This window comes from Taeniopygia guttata, chromosome 3 (assembly GCF_048771995.1).
Source record: "Taeniopygia guttata chromosome 3, bTaeGut7.mat, whole genome shotgun sequence".
NCBI lineage: Eukaryota > Metazoa > Chordata > Aves > Passeriformes > Estrildidae > Taeniopygia > Taeniopygia guttata.
The window spans coordinates 22,582,378-22,602,463 of record NC_133027.1 but is presented as its reverse complement, the minus strand read 5'-3'; the positions used below and the strand labels follow the sequence as shown (position 1 = coordinate 22,602,463).

The 20,086-nt window shown below is 38.8% G+C and overlaps 1 protein-coding gene across 6 annotated transcripts in view; it reads right to left on the bottom strand.

Annotated features, from left to right (window-relative positions):
* MYOM2 (myomesin 2) overlaps window positions 1-19,618 on the bottom strand; it is a 73,390-nt gene extending 53,772 nt beyond the window's left edge. For 3 of the 6 annotated variants that reach the window (XM_030267322.4, XM_072926432.1, XM_072926436.1), the window contains exons 1-7: window positions 19,480-19,618; window positions 14,449-14,526; window positions 12,431-12,563; window positions 11,321-11,440; window positions 9,551-9,689; window positions 9,217-9,374; window positions 8,278-8,370 (exon numbers count right to left, since the gene is read on the bottom strand). In XM_030267322.4, coding sequence (XP_030123182.1) covers window positions 8,278-8,370; window positions 9,217-9,374; window positions 9,551-9,689; window positions 11,321-11,440; window positions 12,431-12,537 — 617 coding nt within the window. In that variant the 5' untranslated portion in view covers window positions 12,538-12,563; window positions 14,449-14,526; window positions 19,480-19,618. Of the gene's footprint in view, window positions 1-8,277; window positions 8,371-9,216; window positions 9,375-9,550; window positions 9,690-11,320; window positions 11,441-12,430; window positions 12,564-14,448; window positions 14,527-16,029; window positions 16,048-16,806; window positions 16,942-19,479 lie in introns of those variants that run through there. The other 3 variants (XM_072926433.1, XM_072926434.1, XM_072926435.1) reach the window with 3 other exon arrangements.
* Window positions 19,619-20,086: the final 468 nt, after the last annotated feature.

The window sequence follows — 20,086 nt, the reverse complement described above, 5'->3', positions numbered from 1 at the left end:
ATTTTGGAGTATGTAGCAGCTGTCACAGACACATCAGACACCCATTTTTCACTTCTTGCATATATTCTGGACAGTGTCATATCACAAAAATTATACTATCTGTACTGGGATGGCTAAAAAAGGACAACTTGATGAAAGTCCCATTAAATTGCAATTTATCTCTGTAAATTTACAGGTCTAACAGCTCCTCCTGGAGGCAACCCTACTGCCACATATTTCACAAAATCAAGAAATCAATTACAAAATCTATCATAAAATTAATTATCAAAGATGTAATGGTAATTTCTAAGACTAGACTACAGTCTTAACCAAAAAGCCTGCAGCTGGGTAGGAAACCCTAGTACGGTCTGGACAGGCACAGTGAGACTGAAAAACAATGTAAAAGAATTGAAACGACAGAATTGTTAAGGTTGGAAAAGACCTCTATGATCATCAAGTCCAGCTGTCAACGCAGCACTACCACCATGTTAAACCATTCAACCATGACTTCATGGGCCAGAGCTACAGGATTTTTGAAAACTTCCAGGAATGGTGATTCAACCACTTCCCTGGGCAGCCTGGTCCAATGCTTGACAACCCTTCCAATGAAGAAATATTTCCTAATAGCTAAACTAAACCTCCCCTGGTGCAGTTGAGGCTATTTTCTCTTGTCTTGTCTCTTGTTACTTGGGAGAAGAGCCTGGCCCCACCTGGCTACAACCTCCTTTGAGGCAGTTGTAGGAGCAATAAGGGCCCCTCTGAGCCTCTTTTTCTTCAGGCTAAACACCCTCACTTCCCTCAGCTGCTCCTCACAGGTATTGTGCTCCACATCCTTCACCAGCTCCAATGTCCATCTGGATATTCTGCAGACCCTCAATGTCTTTCTTGCAGTGAGGGGCCCAGAACTGGACACAGCACTTGAGATGTGGCCTCAGCAGTGCTGAGTACAGGGGGAAAATCCCTGTCCTGCTCCTGCTGGCCACACTATTGCTGATGCAGGCCAGGATGTCATTGGCCTTCCTGGCCACCTGGGCACAAGCTGGCTCATGTTCAGCTGAAGTCAACCAGCAACCACAGCTCCTTTTCCACCGGGCAGCTTTCCAGACAGCCCATGCCCGACTTGTAGCCCTGCCTGGTGTTGTTTTCATCCAAGGGCAGGATTCATCATTTTGCCTTGTTGAACCTCACACAGATGGCCTCAGCCCATTGATCCAGACTGTCCAAATCCCTCTGCAGACCATTCCTACCCGCCAGCAGTAAAGCACTCCCACCCAACTTGGTGACATCTGCAGACTGACTGAGGCTGCACCCATTCCCCTCATCCATGCCCCTGATGACAATATCAAACAGTTCTTGCTCCAGCACTGAGCACTGGGGATCACCACTTGTGACTGGCCACTAGCTGGATGTAATCTCATTCATCACCATTCTTGGGGCTGGATGTTATTTACACAGTTCGTTTTCATGAAGGATTTTAAAGAAATTACAATACCTGTTCCCAGAGCTATATAAAGCTTAACTGATTCTGGACTTATTTGAGAGATGTCAGACTTGACAACACTTCTTTGCAATGAATTTTTAAAAGCAGAACATTTTTATTTTTTACTATCCCAGTTTCACACTGTTTAACACTTGTGTAGTAAAATGCCAAAAAGCAATATAAAGCTGCAGTACAGGACGATTTCCTAAGGCATGTATGCCTCTATACCGAAATGTGCATAGTTATTGCATTTATCAGTCTGGTACAGTATCTTACTATAGCAAGTTAACAACAAATGAAGAAGATCAAAAATTTCTTACAAGGAGCATTGCAAAATTAACTGTTCTGAATCTTTAAGGCATTTTTGTCATCTGTTATATCCCTAATTTAAGAATCTATATGTAGAATATATAGTAAATAGTGTAAATATACTATATAGTATATTTAATAACATGTATTACGTACTAGCAAATTAAACAGCATTCATCCCCAGAAACTGAATCTTTATTGCCCTAATGTCAATGCTTTAGAACACCCCCTTGCCATGCCTTGGTGTGCTCCAGCTCACCAAAAGGATTCCCACTCACAGCTCAGGAAATAGTAAGAGACCTTTTCCAGAAAGCAGTCTGGATGTCTGGCAGCCCTCTCCTGAAGGGTGAGAAAATTAGTCTATCTCATACCAGGAGGTCACTGTGGTAGGGATGTCTATAATTTGCTGTTGTCAGGCAGAGCCCAGTGTGTTTCCTAGGCACCGGTAGCAGGTATATGCCACAGTGTGCCCTGCAGTCCTCGTCCCCAGATACCTGCCCTATAAAGCCTCCTGCCCTTCCAGCCACAGCCGCTGCATTCTGCCAAAGACCTAAAGAGGTGCACAGTGTCTTCCTAGCACCTGCATGCCCAGGTTTCTCCTGGATGAGCTAGACCTTCCCAAAGGATGGTGCACACTTGCCCCTGGCAGGACATTGCTGGGAGAGCCATCCTGTGTATGCTGATCAGGCCTGATCCCTCCCTGGCCTGGGCATGATTTAGACAGCACACAGCACCCAGCTCATAAATGAGTGATGAACATTACACCAGCACTGCTGCACTAGGCCATTTCCTCACATAAACAAAGCATTACTTTAGGCTGCTTCACTTCTCTCAAATCCAACTTAACTGCTCTCTAACATTTTGTTGCTCCTATAGAGTGTTGACAACAAAGATAAAAAAATCAGCATTGCTTGACTGAGGTTAACTCTGATTAAATCTCACTTTAAACTAGTCATCATCTGCTCCCAGTGTTGACTTCATTTTCCAGTAGAACACCAGATAAAATTGTTAAATAGGAACCAATATATGTAAGAATTACACAGGACCTAGGATCTAAAGAGAGATTTACTGTTAAAAAACAGGTGGCCTAAAAGTAATCCAGAAAATAAAGAAACATGTATTGTGAACTAACTTGGGGTTCCAAACAGTGCTAAACCACTCAAAGTGTTAGAAATTTAAATGTGTAAAAACTGAAAAGTTGTCTCCTGAAAATGAAAAAGTAGAATGGCAGGTACCTGACTAAATTTTCAAATGGATATATATCTGTGCTCACGTCAATCCCCTCCCCATAGTTTTGCTCTCCTAAGAAACAGCAAAATACATCTTTTGATGAGCTCTTTCTGTTTGTGATGGTGTCCAAGGTAGAGAAAACAGAATATTATCTTAAATGTCTCTAGAACAAACAGGAGATTCACAAAAGGGTCATATCTTTAGTCAAAAGAAGCTCAAAATCTGAAGCAAATATTTCACAAAAGTTAGTGAGAGTTATAATTAATTTTCTCAGGAAGAAGTAACTAACCAAACAGCTGACCACTTTCTTCCAGCATCCTTTGTTTTTATGAAGAGAAATGAGGCTCTTACAGTTATTATGAACACACAATTCCACAGGCCAGGCACTTTTTACTATTTAAGAGGTCATAACAACTCTACCCATTTTCTGTAGCTTACTGCTTTGAAAGCAGTTTATAGGTCTTTGCTATGATCACTCCTCTGACTCTCCAGAAGAGAAATAAACCATCTCAGACAGCCTAGTATCACTAAGACCCCTTTAAATCTTATATTGGAAATGTAGGGTTTTAGTAGCTAGGAGCTAGACAGCACTTTTGTTTCATATTCATGATGAAGAAAGTTGGACAGGATGGCAAGTTACATAAGGTTCTGACATTTCTTTTGTGCCAGATAATGCTCAGATGGAGGATTATCCTGGAAATTATCTATTTCCTTGCATGCTAAAAAAATCTGAGATTTCCTAAATTACACTGTAAAGTGCACTGAGTCAAGACTGGTTAGAAACTACATTTGAAGTACCCAGGAGGAAAGGTGTGGTCTAACAGTTATTCTTGTTTTATGATGGAGAATGTGTTTTTCAGCCTTTACAAAGGTCAGATAAAATATGTATAGAGTACATTTAGATAGCACAAAATGTGAGTGCAGAACTGTATCTGTCCCAAGGTACTAATACTTTTCTGCAAATATTAAATTGCTTCGAATCCACATGAGGTTCTGAAGTGCTAATACTTGTGTGGGGAATATTCCCCAGCCTAATACATTTATTTAAAATGCATATATTCATCCAACTGACTAGTGTACATTTAAACACAGGAGTTAAGAGTGAAATAGCATCTTTGCCGGAATTAGAACACAATTCAGTGCATGTAAAGAACACGAGGCAGTATATAGTAAATTACACAGCTAAAAATTACTCCTTTGAATTCAAATGACAATATTTTCAGTACTATGAGATATCAAATTGTGGAAATACTCCGCAGAATTGTCTTCTCCTGCCCTGATTCTCCAGTCAGAATGAATCTGACTGATTCTTTTTGTTTGGTTGGATCTCATGTTTAGGGGAAATGGACCGCTGTTATCAGGTGGCCATTTCCTCAAGCCCCCAGCTACAGCAGTTTACAGGGGACAGTGACTGCCAGGTCAGAAGATCACGGATTTGGGGGCTGTCGTTTGCATTTCAGCGAGGAAAGGAGAGCAGTACAGCATTTTGCTGCCTGTACAGCCACTGATGCTGCACACCTGCAAAGCCCAGGGAGCTGCAGTCTATCACCCACCCACCTTGCGCAGCCCAAAGGCTTTACGGGCTGGAGCATTGCCTTTGTCCCAGCACCTCCGCTCTGCCCCGCTTCCACCTCCCGCGGAGAAAGGGCACGCCTCGCTCTCTAGCTCTCCAGATTAAATCATCTCAAGCCTTTTGTGCCTAATCAAACTAAAATAGCACTCTAGTGACGGCACAGGGTCATTTGTTAAATGAGACTAGCTAGAAGAGACGGTTCATTCAATTTTTAAGCTTTCCCTTCCGAAGCGGCGCAGCGGCGCTGAGGCCTGCCGTGCCCGCCGCCGGCCGGAGCCACACTGCGCTCTGCCGGCCCTGCCGCTGCACTCCTCCTCCTCTGCCATCGCACACACCGCCTCGGCCCTGGCTGGCAAACAGCAGAGGGACAGGGCCCTAAGGAGAGAAAAAATGCTGTCAAACCTTCAGCCCTATGTATATGAATCCGTGTGGCCACACCACACTGACAGTCCCCTGGAATGCCGAACGTCCTTCCCTACTCCTACCGTCCTCACCCTCCCGCTCGCTGAGGGGTGGGAGCCAGGAATGCCCCCAGGGAGGAGCATCCTGCTGACCCCTCTACACACCAGCCAGCGTAGCTGGGAATATAACATCAAAATCGCAGCTGAATAAAACCAAGTGATCCACTTAATAAATCTTCAGAATAAACAAAGAAAAAAGCCCAACTCTTGCTAAACAAGTATTAGCAACCAAGAAGTTAAAAATGTTACGACTGTTAAGTACTGAGATAATTACTAAGATAGAAAATATTTTTCAGCTATTTCATAAAGCAACGGCCTCATCTTGACTACCTCTGATACAGAAATCTTTTCTTGTACTGTGTGCCTATGCATAGTTAAATTGTGTGAGATAAAAAATACATTTTAAACAAAGCCACACATTCTCAGATATGTATGATTCATTTGAACTACCAAGAGCTTTCCCTCCAATGATTCCGCACAGTCTCCTCCTAATAACCTATGAATGTGAGTTAAAAGATGGGATGAACCACCAGTGCATATCACTTCTGCAATCATTATGAGATCTGCAAAGAACAGAATTAAATTCCAAACTCTTTTTCTTTACTGCTCAAGGGAGATCTTGAGCTCAAACTCCCATTTGAAGAAGTTTAAAAGGAGCAAAAAAGAGGCACTATATAATCACAATAGCACTGGATGCACACAGAAAATGTGGCAATTGAGAACATTGCATCATAAAAAATATGAGACAGAGAAATTAAAATTATCTGGCTACTGTGTAGGCTTATGGGTGCTGGAGAACAGCAAACAGTGAGGGATGAAATTGTGTCCAGTTACTACTTTAAGAGAACAAGGTGACAGTAAGGTTTTGGTGCCTCAAGAATGTTTCCACTGGGATCAGGGAATATTCACAGGAATAAATATCACACTTGCATCAGAAGGAAAAAGTTCACTCCCTGGGCTTCGCTGAAGAGCTAGAAAAGTAGCCAAGAAATTCCAAGGCCGTTCTGAGCGGCTGTGGGTAAGATTACATTCAGCTCAGCACTTTAGTATGAACAGCTGAGGAGAGCACAGAAGTGGATAGGAAGAAACTCCTGATGGCTCCACCTCCCAGAAAAACAAATTACTCATAGAATACAAAATGCAAGTGCACAAAGATATTAGTGGAAGATACAGAATTAATTGATATGTTTGTTAGAAGCATTAATAATAACATATATTTTAACCATTATCTACACATCTATTTCTTTTAATACAAGATACAATTAATTATGTGCTAACAAAATGGTCTTCCACTTCCTGCATGTCCATTTTTTGTGTTTTTAGTACAGAAGATACAGCTGATGATCAAGTTCTGAAATAAAATGGATTAGTAATAAAGAAAAAAATTAAGTTATAAAATTTAATTTAATAAACTCTATAAATCATAACCACCTCCCAGTATTATTTTAAGTGTAGAAGGGAAATTTGTGGAGCACAGCAAGGAATCTTTAGGTGGCAAAAAGACCACACTGCCAGACAGAATGAAAGAGAAATGCAGCAAGATGGCAGCTTGGCCGAATGTGAGGGAGTCTGCATGAGTACATACAGGTCTGGGACTAGCAGACAGTGGGTCGGGACACCTGAGTGGGTGCCAATAAATGGCTCTGTGGTATGTCTGAACTTGCCTGAAATACAGCTGGGTCTGAACACTCCCAAAGCTGGTTGTGACTACATGACTGATAACCAGCAGAGAAAAGAGAGAAAAATCACCAAGGGGATGGAAGCCATTATTACCCTTCAGCCTGATGGTTACAGGTGCTCAGAATGCAGCATCAGCACTGATTCTCATTTCTTCTAAAAGCTATTTACTCCCAAAATATCACAAGGGGACCTATATACTACATAACTGGCATCTGGACTCACCAAGCAGTTCCTCAGGAGTGCTAACCAAGGGAAATACAGTCACAGTCACTCACCATCAGGAAGGGACCAATGTTTCATCTCCTGACTGACACTCACACATATCCAGACAAAGGAGAGGGTTTTCTATTTCTCTGCTAAAAGGGAGAGGAGTGCAAAAGGTTTTTTTGTATTTTAACCTCCTGTTATTGTCTTCAAAAGTAATCTTGGTAGGAAGAAACAGTGGTAAGAACAGATTCCGTGGGTACAGAGAGCAATTAGCAAGCACACCCTGGGGGTAGAAGACTGAGTGCCTTTGAAGCATCTTAGGAAGCAGCAACCTGGTGATTCTTGCTGCCAGGTTCTGTACAGGGATGTGTTTCTGCCATCCTGAGCTATGAAAAGGTTGACAGCTGGGCTGGACTTGGCTGCAGGATGACAAAGGCAAGCAGTCTTTCCCAAAGGCAGAAGGAATGATGCACTTATTTTCTGTACTAATGCCACAAGGCTGTGCTCAGAGCTGCTTCCACTGCTGACAGATGGAGACAGAGGAGAAGATTATATGTTTGGCCAGCCAAGTGTTAGCCACAAATATTCCAGCTGTTTCAGCACAGCTGATGCTCATGTTCTGGAGAAATTAAAAGAAGGGGTTTCTGTCTCTGCTCTAGATATTAATTTTCTATTTAAATATTGCAGTAATTTCTTCATTTTTATAGGGTTTTTATATTTTTTAAAAAGCATACACCAAGTCATATGTAACATTTCAACTGTTTTGGAAAGCATGGGATTAGTTTATGGGAAGCTGTTATACCCAAGCATGTTCTATATCACAAAGTTAACATTTTGAAAAAATAAAACTAATTAAATTAGAACCTTTAGAAAAATTAATTTACACTTACTTATTTTCTGGAAGGAAAAAAGAAAAAAAAAGAGATAAAAAGTAAGCAGGACCTAGCATATAGTAAAACAAATGCAGCTGTGTATCCCTGGCCTGCCCAGCTTTAATTTTGTTTACTTAAAAGTGTTTCATCATGACAGGAACATATAATTTTCCACTTCAAATGCTGAGAAGATATAATTCTAATAAAATATGATCTACCATTTTTTCAGCTACTTGCCTCTTCTTTTTATATCTCATAGATTGCTGAGGTTAATGAATATAAATACCTAATTTATCATTTCATTTTCATAATATAATATTCAGGTATTCAGTGAACCTTCTCCAGTCTAAAAGTGAGTACCATCAGAAAATTGTGCTGAATTGAATAATTCTCTTTCAGCCTTTGTGTGAATTTTAAATTTTATTTGATATAAAATACTTTGCATAGAGTATAAAAAAAAACACTTTATTCCCCAGAAAGATTTACCTGTTTATATGTAACACATGTACTCCATATTTGCTTTCAATTCTGTACTTTGTTGGATCACTTGCAGGAGAAATCAGTTCCTCATTTTTGTACCTGACAATCAAGAAAAAAATAAAACTCAAATATCAGCAGCTATTAATTCGTCTGGTAGATCTTTGGATCAAGATATCATTTACTAGCATCTGAACTCTTTCTACTTGCACAGAGTATTTTATAGTGTGTATGGATAGATACATATTGGTCCATGAAGGTAAAGCAGGACCATCACAGCAGCAAGGAAGTGGAAAGAGAAGATGCACACTCAATCTAGAAGACGAGGAAAAGAAGTAAAGAGAAGATGGCCTGGGGCTTGAAATTTCTAATCCACTAACCCTGACACAAGATGGGAAGCAAACTTTATCTTGCGCCATACTAAAATGCTTCAGCACAAAAGGGGAGCAGCAACTGAATTATGCCTCATGTTAGGTCTTTACAGTCCAGCCTGAAGCTTTCATATATGCAGGACAGCACCTGTCCAGAGAGGAGGGCAGCTGAAATGACCTTTATGTCCTCCTCAATGGCCACAGATACAGCCCATGACAACAGTGGTGCTGTGCACATTTATCCAGGCTTAGAAAGTAGCCTGTGAGTTCTGTGCATTTTGCCACGCACTACTTTGTGTTCAGGAGACTCAGTGGCCAGAAAGACTGGAATGCCTTCCACTGTCTGCCTTCTGAAATGCTTGAGTTTGTTTCTCACATTGCATGAGGCCACTCAGCAAGTTTTCCTCCCACTCCTTCCACTGTAGTATCAACTGCTATGATCCAGCACATCTAGGAGGATTATAAAGGGGATTTAACAAAGCCATTATATACATGACACTTATCAGTTATGGCATAACATTCAAATGAAAAAAGCTTAACAACATTTTTAGAGGGCTAGGAAAGGCCAGTCTCTTACCATTGTACAACAGGCGTTGGAAATCCTTGTACAGTAAAGCAAAGGCTCACAGACATCTTTTCCCAGACAGTGTGAGACCTCAGGCGCACTAGAATTTCAGGGGCTCGACTTATTCTTTCTTCAATGATATGTCTTTCCAGAGCCATATTTTCTTCTACCTATTAAACATGGGAAAAGAAAAGAAGCATCTGGCACCAGACTCAAATAGGACAGGAGACCTAACCTTAAATTCACAAAAAAATGCTTAATCACTACTAATATTTGAAGCACAGGCCTAAATTTCAGTACATCTTGTAATTATTTTTGCATAGGAGCAAAAAGATTCAGCAGGTACCATTCTTTGCACAGCAAGTCTATCCAGATGTTCTCGAGCACGGTGCCTGGCTGTGTGAATCTCTTTTTCCAAAGCAGATAACTCACTGGCAAAACGGATTCTTTTCTCATCACTTGCATGAGACTTTTGCTCATGACTCCTGTGGGACAAGAAAAAAAAATCAGATAACCATTGTCAAGCTTAAAGTTTGCCAGTCATACACATCAGGCAACCAAGGGCTCTGAAACCATATCAGTAGGATGTAAAATTTAGGTTAGGAATCATTTTTAGCATCTATCTTCATACCCTGAGTATGTGAAATCATGCAAATTTTCTTCATATTCTTTCCCCCTGTATTTGTGGGGCCATATCTCTAAGTCTTGAATTCTGCCATGGTCACATTGACATGGTTCCCCACAATCCTCTGGTAATCAAAATCAAGAACCTGCCTAGCCTCCTTCTGGCCCCTGATTTTCCTTCCCATGGACACAAGAAGTCAGAGGAGTGAAGGCAAGTTCTATGGCTGTTCACAGCAAAAGTTGTGCCTAGCTTACATAGTATCCTTAGCTTTAGAAGCTTTAGAACCTGGGAGCTCTTGTAGCTCCACGGGCTGTTTCACCTGACCTCACCTGAAAGATACAGACCAAGGAGTTCACAAGGATTTGATGAACAGTTGCATGCAAAAAAAGCTGTCCCTTGACAAGGATGAGCAGGAAGTATTATAGACACTACCAGGAAAAATGCAAAGTTTCGAAAAAAATTGTGTTGTTCTCTGAAAGCCTAACTCCACAGATTTTTCAGAATTCCTTAAAAACACCCCAATTTTTAAACGCTTTTAGGAGGAACTAGCTCAGTTTCCTTCATTCATGAGGATTCAGCAAACAGCCTATGCTACGTTTTTCCTTCCCAGGACAAAAAAAGGTACTGAATATCAGATATTTCTAACATACCTGTCAATATAGTCAACATACGGCAAGACTCTGAAAGCATAACCCAAATAAGAAAACTTCCATGAAATTCAGTGAATCAAGATATTATTTTTCTGATACTTAAAAAAAAATTATTTGTACCTTCCATTTCAATGTACTTTAAATACCAGCCACGTCTTGTCATTTTTTTATATTGGTGAATTTTAAAACAGTTTTTAAAACCTAAATTAAAGTATACAAAATCATTTGGTTTTCCTAGAGATTTCTGTTTTAAGGTTATATATTTCAAACCAATCCAAGTACCAGAACCATATGGATGTGTATAATTTGCACAACATATTTTCTACAAACAAGGCAGAATTTCTTCTTCTAATAGAAATCCTCCATGTCTTTGGTGCAGTAACTGTAGAGCAAAGCAGAGCAGAAACAGTGAAATTCACTAAGGGGAATATTGTCATCAACATGGTTACTCTGGTACTCTTATCAAGACATTAGCTGAGACACGATGGTAAACTCTTTTGATATTCAGGAAAGAATTTAAAACATTTAAATTGATCCAAATTAGAAATTTAGGAATAGTGGAATAGCTCTGTTCAAAATGAGTTCTGGATAACCAGATGGATTCTAATTTATTTTTGGTTTAAAGCTGTTTTCAAGGGTCAGAGTGGGGACCAGGGGAACAACTCTGGGTTGAAATATGAGACTGAAAGTGACACTCAGTCATTTAGTGTTCCAGCCAAAATAGATTAGTGAAGAACAGTGACAGGGAAGCCTCCAGTCTTGTCAACTCAGAAAAGAGCCCTGGCAAAAGAGTTGGGACCAGAGCCACTACAAAGGTCAGAGTGGACCAACAGAGCTTTACCTTTTCCTGGATTCCTGCATTGCTTCATATGCCAAGCTGCGTGCCCTCCTGGCACAGAGTCTACATGTGGTTTTGCCCAAGCCAGTCGATTCATAATAAGCAGCCTTCCTGGAAGCAGCCCTTCAAATATAAAAGAGATTGTTATAACCAGCAATTCAGGTAAAACATGAACTCACAAACGTCAAAGAAATTACTTTGAGCTGAATGAGCTGAACACCATGACTGAGCGTTGTTCAGTGAGAAACCTTTGCATCTTCAATGACTGCACTAAGTGCTGATTGTCACTTGCCCTTCAAGGGCTTTATGCCCATCATCTGTCACTGAGATCATTAGGCGTTTTTATTTCATTCTATTAAATTTATATTTATTTAAGTCTTCAATCATTCAGGTGTGATGATAGCATTTCAGTGAACCTCAAGGATACCAGACTGTCTAATACACAACTCATAATACATCGCATTGTTTTGAAGTATTCCTGCTTTTCTGTATTTCACAGATCTTTCTGCAACTGTCCTCTTTCATAAGGGAAACTGGACCAGCTAGACAGCTAGGCAGGCATGTTAATTACCAAGTAGGGAGAATGGTGATTCTAAAGCAACCACAATACAATGTTTCAGGCTTTGAGATACAAAGAATGTGTATTTTCTGGTTAAAACACTGAGATTTCAAATGAGGAGCATTAAGCTTTCATTTAAGTTTAAAAAGGAAATGGAATCACAAAATCTATAATTAGTTATAGCCAACTTCAGGAAAAGGAATATCATCATGTCATACAGAAAAGATGTTTCTATGACTTACAATAAATTTCACGTCAATTTTTCTTATGTCAGAGTTTAAATATTAGCCTACAAGGAAGAATTTTCAATTTAGAGGTATCAAACAGGACAGATCCTAAGCTAAAAGGTCTGTGTAGGTATCTTGCAATGTTGCTAGGAAGTTTATGCTGGTGGGAGACTACAAACAAGGAGTATGCCAATGGAAGGAAGTGGAAAATTATCATTCTGTATAAATCACATTTTTTTGGGGTGGAGGTGAAAGGTAAGTATCTTGATTCTAAGAACTGACTACCCAAAACAGAGACCTACTTATGCTCAAATACACAGCACTTACTTTCTTGCTGCATATTCCTCAAGTACATATCTTGTCTGAATGTTGCGATAGGACTGATCAAAGTGCTTGTGCCTCTTCTGGTAAAATGGCACTGCTATTGAAGACATTCTTCCTCTGTGACAACCAGTAATTCCTGCAGAGAGTGAAGTTAGCCATATATTTAGCCATGCACACATTTAGCCATATATTTCAGGCTCTTTGATTTGATATTTTCTGATATGTAGACATGTGTGTGAATATGTCCAAATGTATAAAATTGCACCAATTTGTGACAAATAGAGACATCAGTCACAGACATGGGTACCTCAGGCTGTATTTTATCAGTTGTGCAGCATGAGCTACGGAATCATAGATAAGAGTGTAAAAGATATTTCACTGGATAATTTTTCTCCTTCTTTGCAGATGTCATTTAACGCCTCCAGAGAAATTTCCAGGGATAGAAATTTGACAGGTTTTTGGCCATTGTTAGACATTTCAGCTCTCTGCTCTTCAAACCTTTCACTTTTTCCACTTTGGCAATTTATGCTCACTATGTTTTGTTCAATTCACCATGACAACAAATAGACAGTATTAGCTCTCTTTTGTAGCAGCCTGTTGAAGATTTTCTTTACTTTTCTTTCCTTCTCTCTTGTTTAAACTCTACAAAACTTGCTCATGCAATCTTCCCTCGTGTGTTATTTTTTCTGGCCTATAAGTCATTCTGGTTTCTTTCTTGTAGACTTTCTCAAAAGTATGGTATAGTTTTTGATCAATATTTGGATATTTGATTCAACTTTCCTAGAAGCAATGTAGAGAACAAGAGCACATTTCCCACTGAGGTAGAGTTAAGTAGATTACCAACCATATTATTAAAAGAACATGGAGATGCCTACATCCCTTTATGCTCATTAGAAATATGATGACAACTTCTTGCAAAAGTGGGGAATATCACGAGCCTTGTTGTGAGTAGGTGCCAGCTCATGTAACTAGAGTCTTGGTAGGGTACGGAGTTCTCTACTCCTGGGCCATTAGTCCCAAGCACTGGTGAGGGATCCCAACTGAACAGCCAAAACCTCCCCCAAAAGGCACCTACACTTCAGTGACAACAGAAGCAAGCTTCCAGTATGTCTATAAAGCAGATGAAGATTTATTCAGGTTAATTATTGCAGTAACATCCAATACCCTACTAAAAGCTGAGGGGAGTGCCCCTGTTGTTATCCTCCCTGTGGGGTGCAGGCTGCCAGCTCCATGCCAGCACCCAGGGCTGAGGCATGGCCTGGGATCCACCTCAGGGTGCCCATGGCAGGTGAAACAACACCAACTCACCCAGGGGACACATGCAGAGGATGTCAGGGTCCTGAGGCCAGCAATGGACCTGACTGCCCCAGACCAGCCTCCTCCAGAGCCCCTCCTACCCTGCCCACAGCCCAGGACCCTATGTCAGTCCCCAGGGCCATCAGTTTCTGCCCTAGAAATGACACAGCAGAACCAATCTCCAGCTCCCCACAGCCTGGCCCTGCCTGGATGTAGACCATGCAAGACGAACCTTCCTCAGACCCACACCAAAAGTCTTAATTTGTAACAAAAAGTCACATAAATAAGCAGCTTCATGATGTATATCAAATGAAAGCTCAAAGGGATTTGAAAAGAAATCTTAAAATCATTTAGATAAAACATTTAACAAGTTTAAATCATCATTTTAATATATACCATAATTTATATATACCATTTTAATATATACCATATTTCCAGCATATAGTATTTGTCAAAAAAAAGGTAAAAGGTATTCATTAGTTAAGTAGAGTAAAAAACTGTAACTGTGCCTGATTGTTACTTGCAGATAGTCAAAGGCAGAGTCAGATGCTCCCAAATTATGATGTTCTCATATCAGCTACTTTTACTTTTCCAAGAAAAAGTAAGGAGGAAACAGTAGGTATATCTAATAGAACTCACATCTTATTTTAAAATGTTCAGAGATCTAAAGAGATTTTTGCAATTTATCACCTCAGATCTGCAGCTTCTGTATAACTTAGAGTTACCTTTTCAGGTCTTTTTCAAGATATGAGAATGACAAGTCACAGGTCCAGTAATGAGAGCTTTAGGCAAAGCACAAGACACTGCAAAACAAAAATAAATCAGGTTTACAACAATACTGTGGGGCATTAAAGAAATACATTGCCACATTTATAGATAAATAAGAAACTTAGCATGACCCAAGTTAGTTCAGCACCTCACAGAGATGCTGGGTCAGTAAGATGAACTCATACAATGCTGAGCTGACGTGACCCCTCACCTATTAACCCATCATATGACACAATGTCTTGGTTACATGAGCAGAGTTGCACAGACCCACAAGCAGCCTTGGCTTCTCCTAGTTTTGATATCTGTACATCATGTGACTCTACATCTGCAGACATTGAACACTGGTTTTCTTCCTTCTGCCTAACTGTGACTATTGTGTATATGACACTGGGTTCCGCTTTAGTTCATATGTTAACTGGACAATTAATGGTATCATTTTCCTTTTCTTCTATTTTTAATTAGCCTTTTTGCCTAAATGAATGTGCAAAAGACAAACTCCGATTAACTCCACTGTAAAGCACTACTCATGTTCACATGTGACCAAGTTAAATAGTTCTGTGAATTTATCAACATGCAATGTAAATGTTGCTACATATATAATTCACACTGATATTCACTTTATAAGGATTGCAGAGTGCAATAATGCCCATTTATCTGGATAAATCAGTCTAAGTTATTTTCATTTTTGAGAGAGGAGAAAACACTACTGTCATTTACAGTCCAGTCTTTTCCAGCCTTTTTAAAATGTAAAACTTACATTTTAATTAGTGTATTTACTTCTATATTTCAGCACCCAGGACTCCTCAGATTTTGGTTCATATATTTTTCACATTTACCCAAACAACTTCAGTATAGAAACAAGGGTAGCCAGCTACTCACATCCTTCATACAAGAAATTTACAGAGCTTTTTAGCAGACAGACTCACTTTGCCTTCTGTTAACACAGAGGGGAGCTACCTGGCAACAATTCCAAATGTGATAATAATCATCAGTTAATTACAGCAACATTTGCAGAGTATGTATTTAATACTTAATAGTGCTGCGAAGATAAGTATCAGAAAAGCAAAATCAAAGTCCCACTGTCAAAACAGCATATAGGGTATAAAGCTCCTGATAAAAGAAGTTTATACTGTATTCCTAGGAACAAAATATTGACTGTTTTACCAGTTTTCCACTGATACACATTTATATGAGATTTTTGAAATATATTCTAATATTTAGACAACTACCACTGAGACAGAGAACATGATATGCTGATGACAGCTTAACCCCAGTGAATTTATTGATTTAGATGAACCAAAATTTTATTAAGGACAGTGTCTGGAGACCTAGTTATATTGGCAAGTGAATTGGTAGAACTGACTCACTAAAAGTGAGATGAAGGAAAGGGTCTGGCAGAGAAACTGGGGGGAAAAAAATCCCAGTGAAAAATTGTGAGCTCAATAACAACAACAACAACAAAAAAGTATCAGTCTAGAGATAGACAAATTAATTATCTGAATGATTATAACAAAAAGAAAATCTCAAGTCTTATTTACCAAGTTCTACTGCAAGTATTTTGGAGGCATTGCTGAAATATATGGCCTATGTATCAGAAACAATCCTTGAGTTACGTCCATGCGCATCCTATTAACGACCCTGGATTTCAAGAAAAAGACCTAGAATTACAGGAAAAAGATGATCCTAAAACATTTGGTGTCTCATCTGACCTTTACCTTGTTAGTACGATGTAGCATCATTGTACTCCTTTCTTTTTATTATTATTATTATTTCTATTTGTTTCTATGACTGTAAATGCTGGGGGCATCAAAAGGACCTTAAGTGCACTAATCAATGTGTTGCATAAATGACTCAGAAGATTACTAAACACAAAGAAAAATATTACCTCAGTCAAAAGGTCCTTAAGGATTAATGACATCAACCACAGGTGAATTAGACTGTTCAAGTCAGTTTACATAAACATACACTTTTTCATGCTTTGTAGCATGTATATAAAAATTTTTACTTGACCATGAGTAAGAGGCTGAGCTCCCTGGTCAAGATATGTATGCATAGTTTTGTGACACAGTAATACTGATCTAAATAGAAAGCCATAATCTAGGATCACGTGACAAGGGGCCACATTCTTGAGCAGAGAAGCCAAGGGTCTGATATAAACAATGTTAGTGTGATAAGTGAGTTAATTTAAGATTTAAAGGACAAGCAGTAAATTGTAGCATGATCATTTACATTGCCTCAGAGAGCAGGCACACAACCTGCTAAATTGATGGATGGCTTGACAAATGCCATGGTAAGAAGAACATGGCTTCACTCACCATAGATGGACAAGGTGCATTCCCAGGTTCAGAAGGCTCATGTCACAAGCAATGCACTGTACAGTATGTATGCTCTCAGCCTGACCTGCCAGTGCTATACCATGCAACGTGCACTTCTGTGCTCAACTCTGCTCCTGGCCATCTGCAGAAGTGCCAAAAATTATTCACGAGTTCTTGCCTGTCCTCACGTAGTCAGAAATTTCTTTGACCATTTGCACTGATTTGAGGGCTTGTCCTTTCTTTCTCATGACTTAGACATTTTTTTCTCTACCTGTCTCTTGTTCTCCAAGATGTTCTCCACATTCTTCAAAGTTTAATGTTTTCAGGAAGCTGCCAGCTTATACTTTTATGGTGCGTAAAAGCCCTTGATATTTAACTGATAAAATATATTTAAATTCATATCACCTATGTACCATAATAAAAGATAGAAAAAAACCCCACCTTCAATTAATTGCTCCTAATGACCAGTATAAAAATTACCATATTGCCTAAAAAAATACGTGATCCTTTCCAATGTAGATATTGTAGACTTAATAGCATATTATAATTTTCTCCCATTAACTGACTTTGGTGGCAATCTTGTAAAACCATCATGAGACATTATGCAGCTCTAGACAGTGCAGTCTAAACAGAATGGTATGTAGAGGATCTGGTTAATTCATCTCCATTTTTATAAAAAACTAATTTGATAAAAAACTGATTTGACAGAATTTCTAATATGTCTCCCCAGTCTTTTTTTCTCTGTACACATGTGTATATTTAGATCTTCCACAGAAAATTATGTTTTGTGAATGAAAAATACCTACTCAAATATACTGTAATTTTAAGATGTTTCAGGCTTTCCACTGAAGATCTAGTTCAGTCTACATAAGAATTCAGTTTTAGCTTTTTTGACAATAGAACAAAAATAATCATAATTTAAAATAACATATGGAATTCTTCCTTTATTACTCTGATGAATTCCAGACATCATTCAATGAGTTTGAACACTTTTTGTGTTTTTCTTTTTGATTTCTACATCATATTTGCTCTTATGTTTTACTGATCTCACCTCTCTTTCATGGAAATAGTATTTTCTTCATTTCACCAGCTGGTTTTAAATAGATTCAAATAATCCCCTGAAATGCATGTGTTACTTTTGTTATTAAACATAATACAAAAAAAAAAAAATAAAAAAAAGAGTTCCCTCCTCTATTTGTACTCATCTGAATACCCAACAAAGCAACATTTTCAAGCAGCTGACAGTACCAGCCATCACAGATCTGTCTATCATTTTTACTAATTTCATGTTTTGAATTAGTAGACTTCCAACATTTCCCAACATCAAATGATACTGTTTTCAATGACATACAGGTAGATTCAGCAGTTTAATGCAATTATTTAGCTATAGCACATCTATGATTAGGCAGATTGAATACCTTGACTTTGTAATAGTCTCTGAAAGGCTTGATTCACGTTCTGTCCAGGACAGTTAGTGTGGAGGTAATTTGAAATATATAATGGGTGGTCACAGTCATATGCACAACCCTTGATATAGACCTTTGCTCTGTGGAGGTGAGCTGCAGGCAGAGTCATGGGTATCCTTCCCTCCAGAAAGGTAATTGTTGTGAAGGGAAGCACCAGATCCTATATTTTAGTGAGTCTATAAAATAATATAATTTTGCATTTTCTGTGACTCTCATGAAGGAAAGCAGTGGAAGCTTCCAAACTGAATTTCTTTCCATATCTCTAACAGAAACTGCACAATATATATCCCAGATAGGGTACTAATGTGGATGTTACCTTGTTAATTCATGATCATGCAAGACTGGGAATTAAATTAGGCTAAATTTTCCCACATTGACTTGGATCCTTGCCACGTAACATTCCCAATGCACAGAGTTCGAACATGTTCTGATAAAGTTTGAAGACTGCACTTGGCAAGTGTATTATATCCTTTCAACTAGACAGCTAAAATGTTGGACAGTGAGATGATAAAAAACATATCCCAATATTCATTATCTTTCATTATGGTTCTTTTATTGGCTCATAGGCATTATCAACACACAGGCATGATTTCAAGAGCATGAACTTGATTTCCTAAGACTCTATCAGTGCTATTTAGCTGGAATTTTCATGTTGCCCAGAACATATCACTTAGTTTAGAGCAACACAGAACCAGAAACACATCTTCTGGAAACATGCACATGAAAGCATTGCAGACACAAAATAAAAGTAGATTTTTAAATTTTTTTTTTTCTGCCTACCTACATCCCATTCTTCAGTAGGCCAAATAGTTTTGCCAGCTATTACAGGATTTTATGCTTAATTATTTACACACAGACTTCAGAAAAAAATCATACAGTATAAGCACACAAGAAAGTAGCATTGCCAGTATTTGTGCAATTGGAAAAACATATATATGAGTAGAGTTACCGATTTCTGCAATGTAGTTCTTTATATGCAGAAAGAAACAGAGGGAATGTAATACACAATAAAATCAAGGTGACTATGGACAGAAAAAAACAATCTTTATTTTTTTTGTCTTGCTTTTCATGAATCAATTTGTGGCCTACTTATCACTTGTTTTTCCTGAGGAAAGTAATTTTTTTTTACAGGAAAGCACCCAGCCTCCTCCTACAAGCACTCTCATTTGTTCTGTGCAAGAAAAACATGGATAGAAAATTGACTTACCTAGGGATATAGAAAAACTGTAAAGCAGAGAGGAAGACCAGCCTTTCCCAGCTTAGCAAACACTGCCCAAGGAAAACAAATAATTCTCCTCTATAAAGGCTACTGCCCCTTCACTCCTATTTAAGGGCAGATGCAGTGCTATATTTAGAACTAACCAAGTGATTCTCCCAAAACTGGGGTCAGCCTAATATGTAATAAGGGAGTGATATAGAGGAAAAAGAAAAGCACTAGCCTATATGGAGTTTAATACTGAATTTTAATAAAAGAAAAACCTCATTCCTTTAAAAAGCAATTGCTTATGTTAAAAGTTGGGTTTCTTTCCCTAGCAACACCAAGCACATGGGAAGCAATTGGATGCCAGAAAACAGTTAAAATTTTATTTAGAAAAGTTTGAAGTTTTAAAATAATCAGTAACTTAGAAGACTAGTGAGGACAAAAAAGTTCGAGAATATTATTAGTAGAAACATGAGATCCCTTGGTGCTTTGGGCTGTAAAATGAGCCTCCCTATTGCTTCCTTAAGAGCTCTCTGGATGTGAGAATGTCTGCAACATATGAAGGCATATCAGTTGTATAAAACCCCTATTATTCCCATATCTATTACATCAC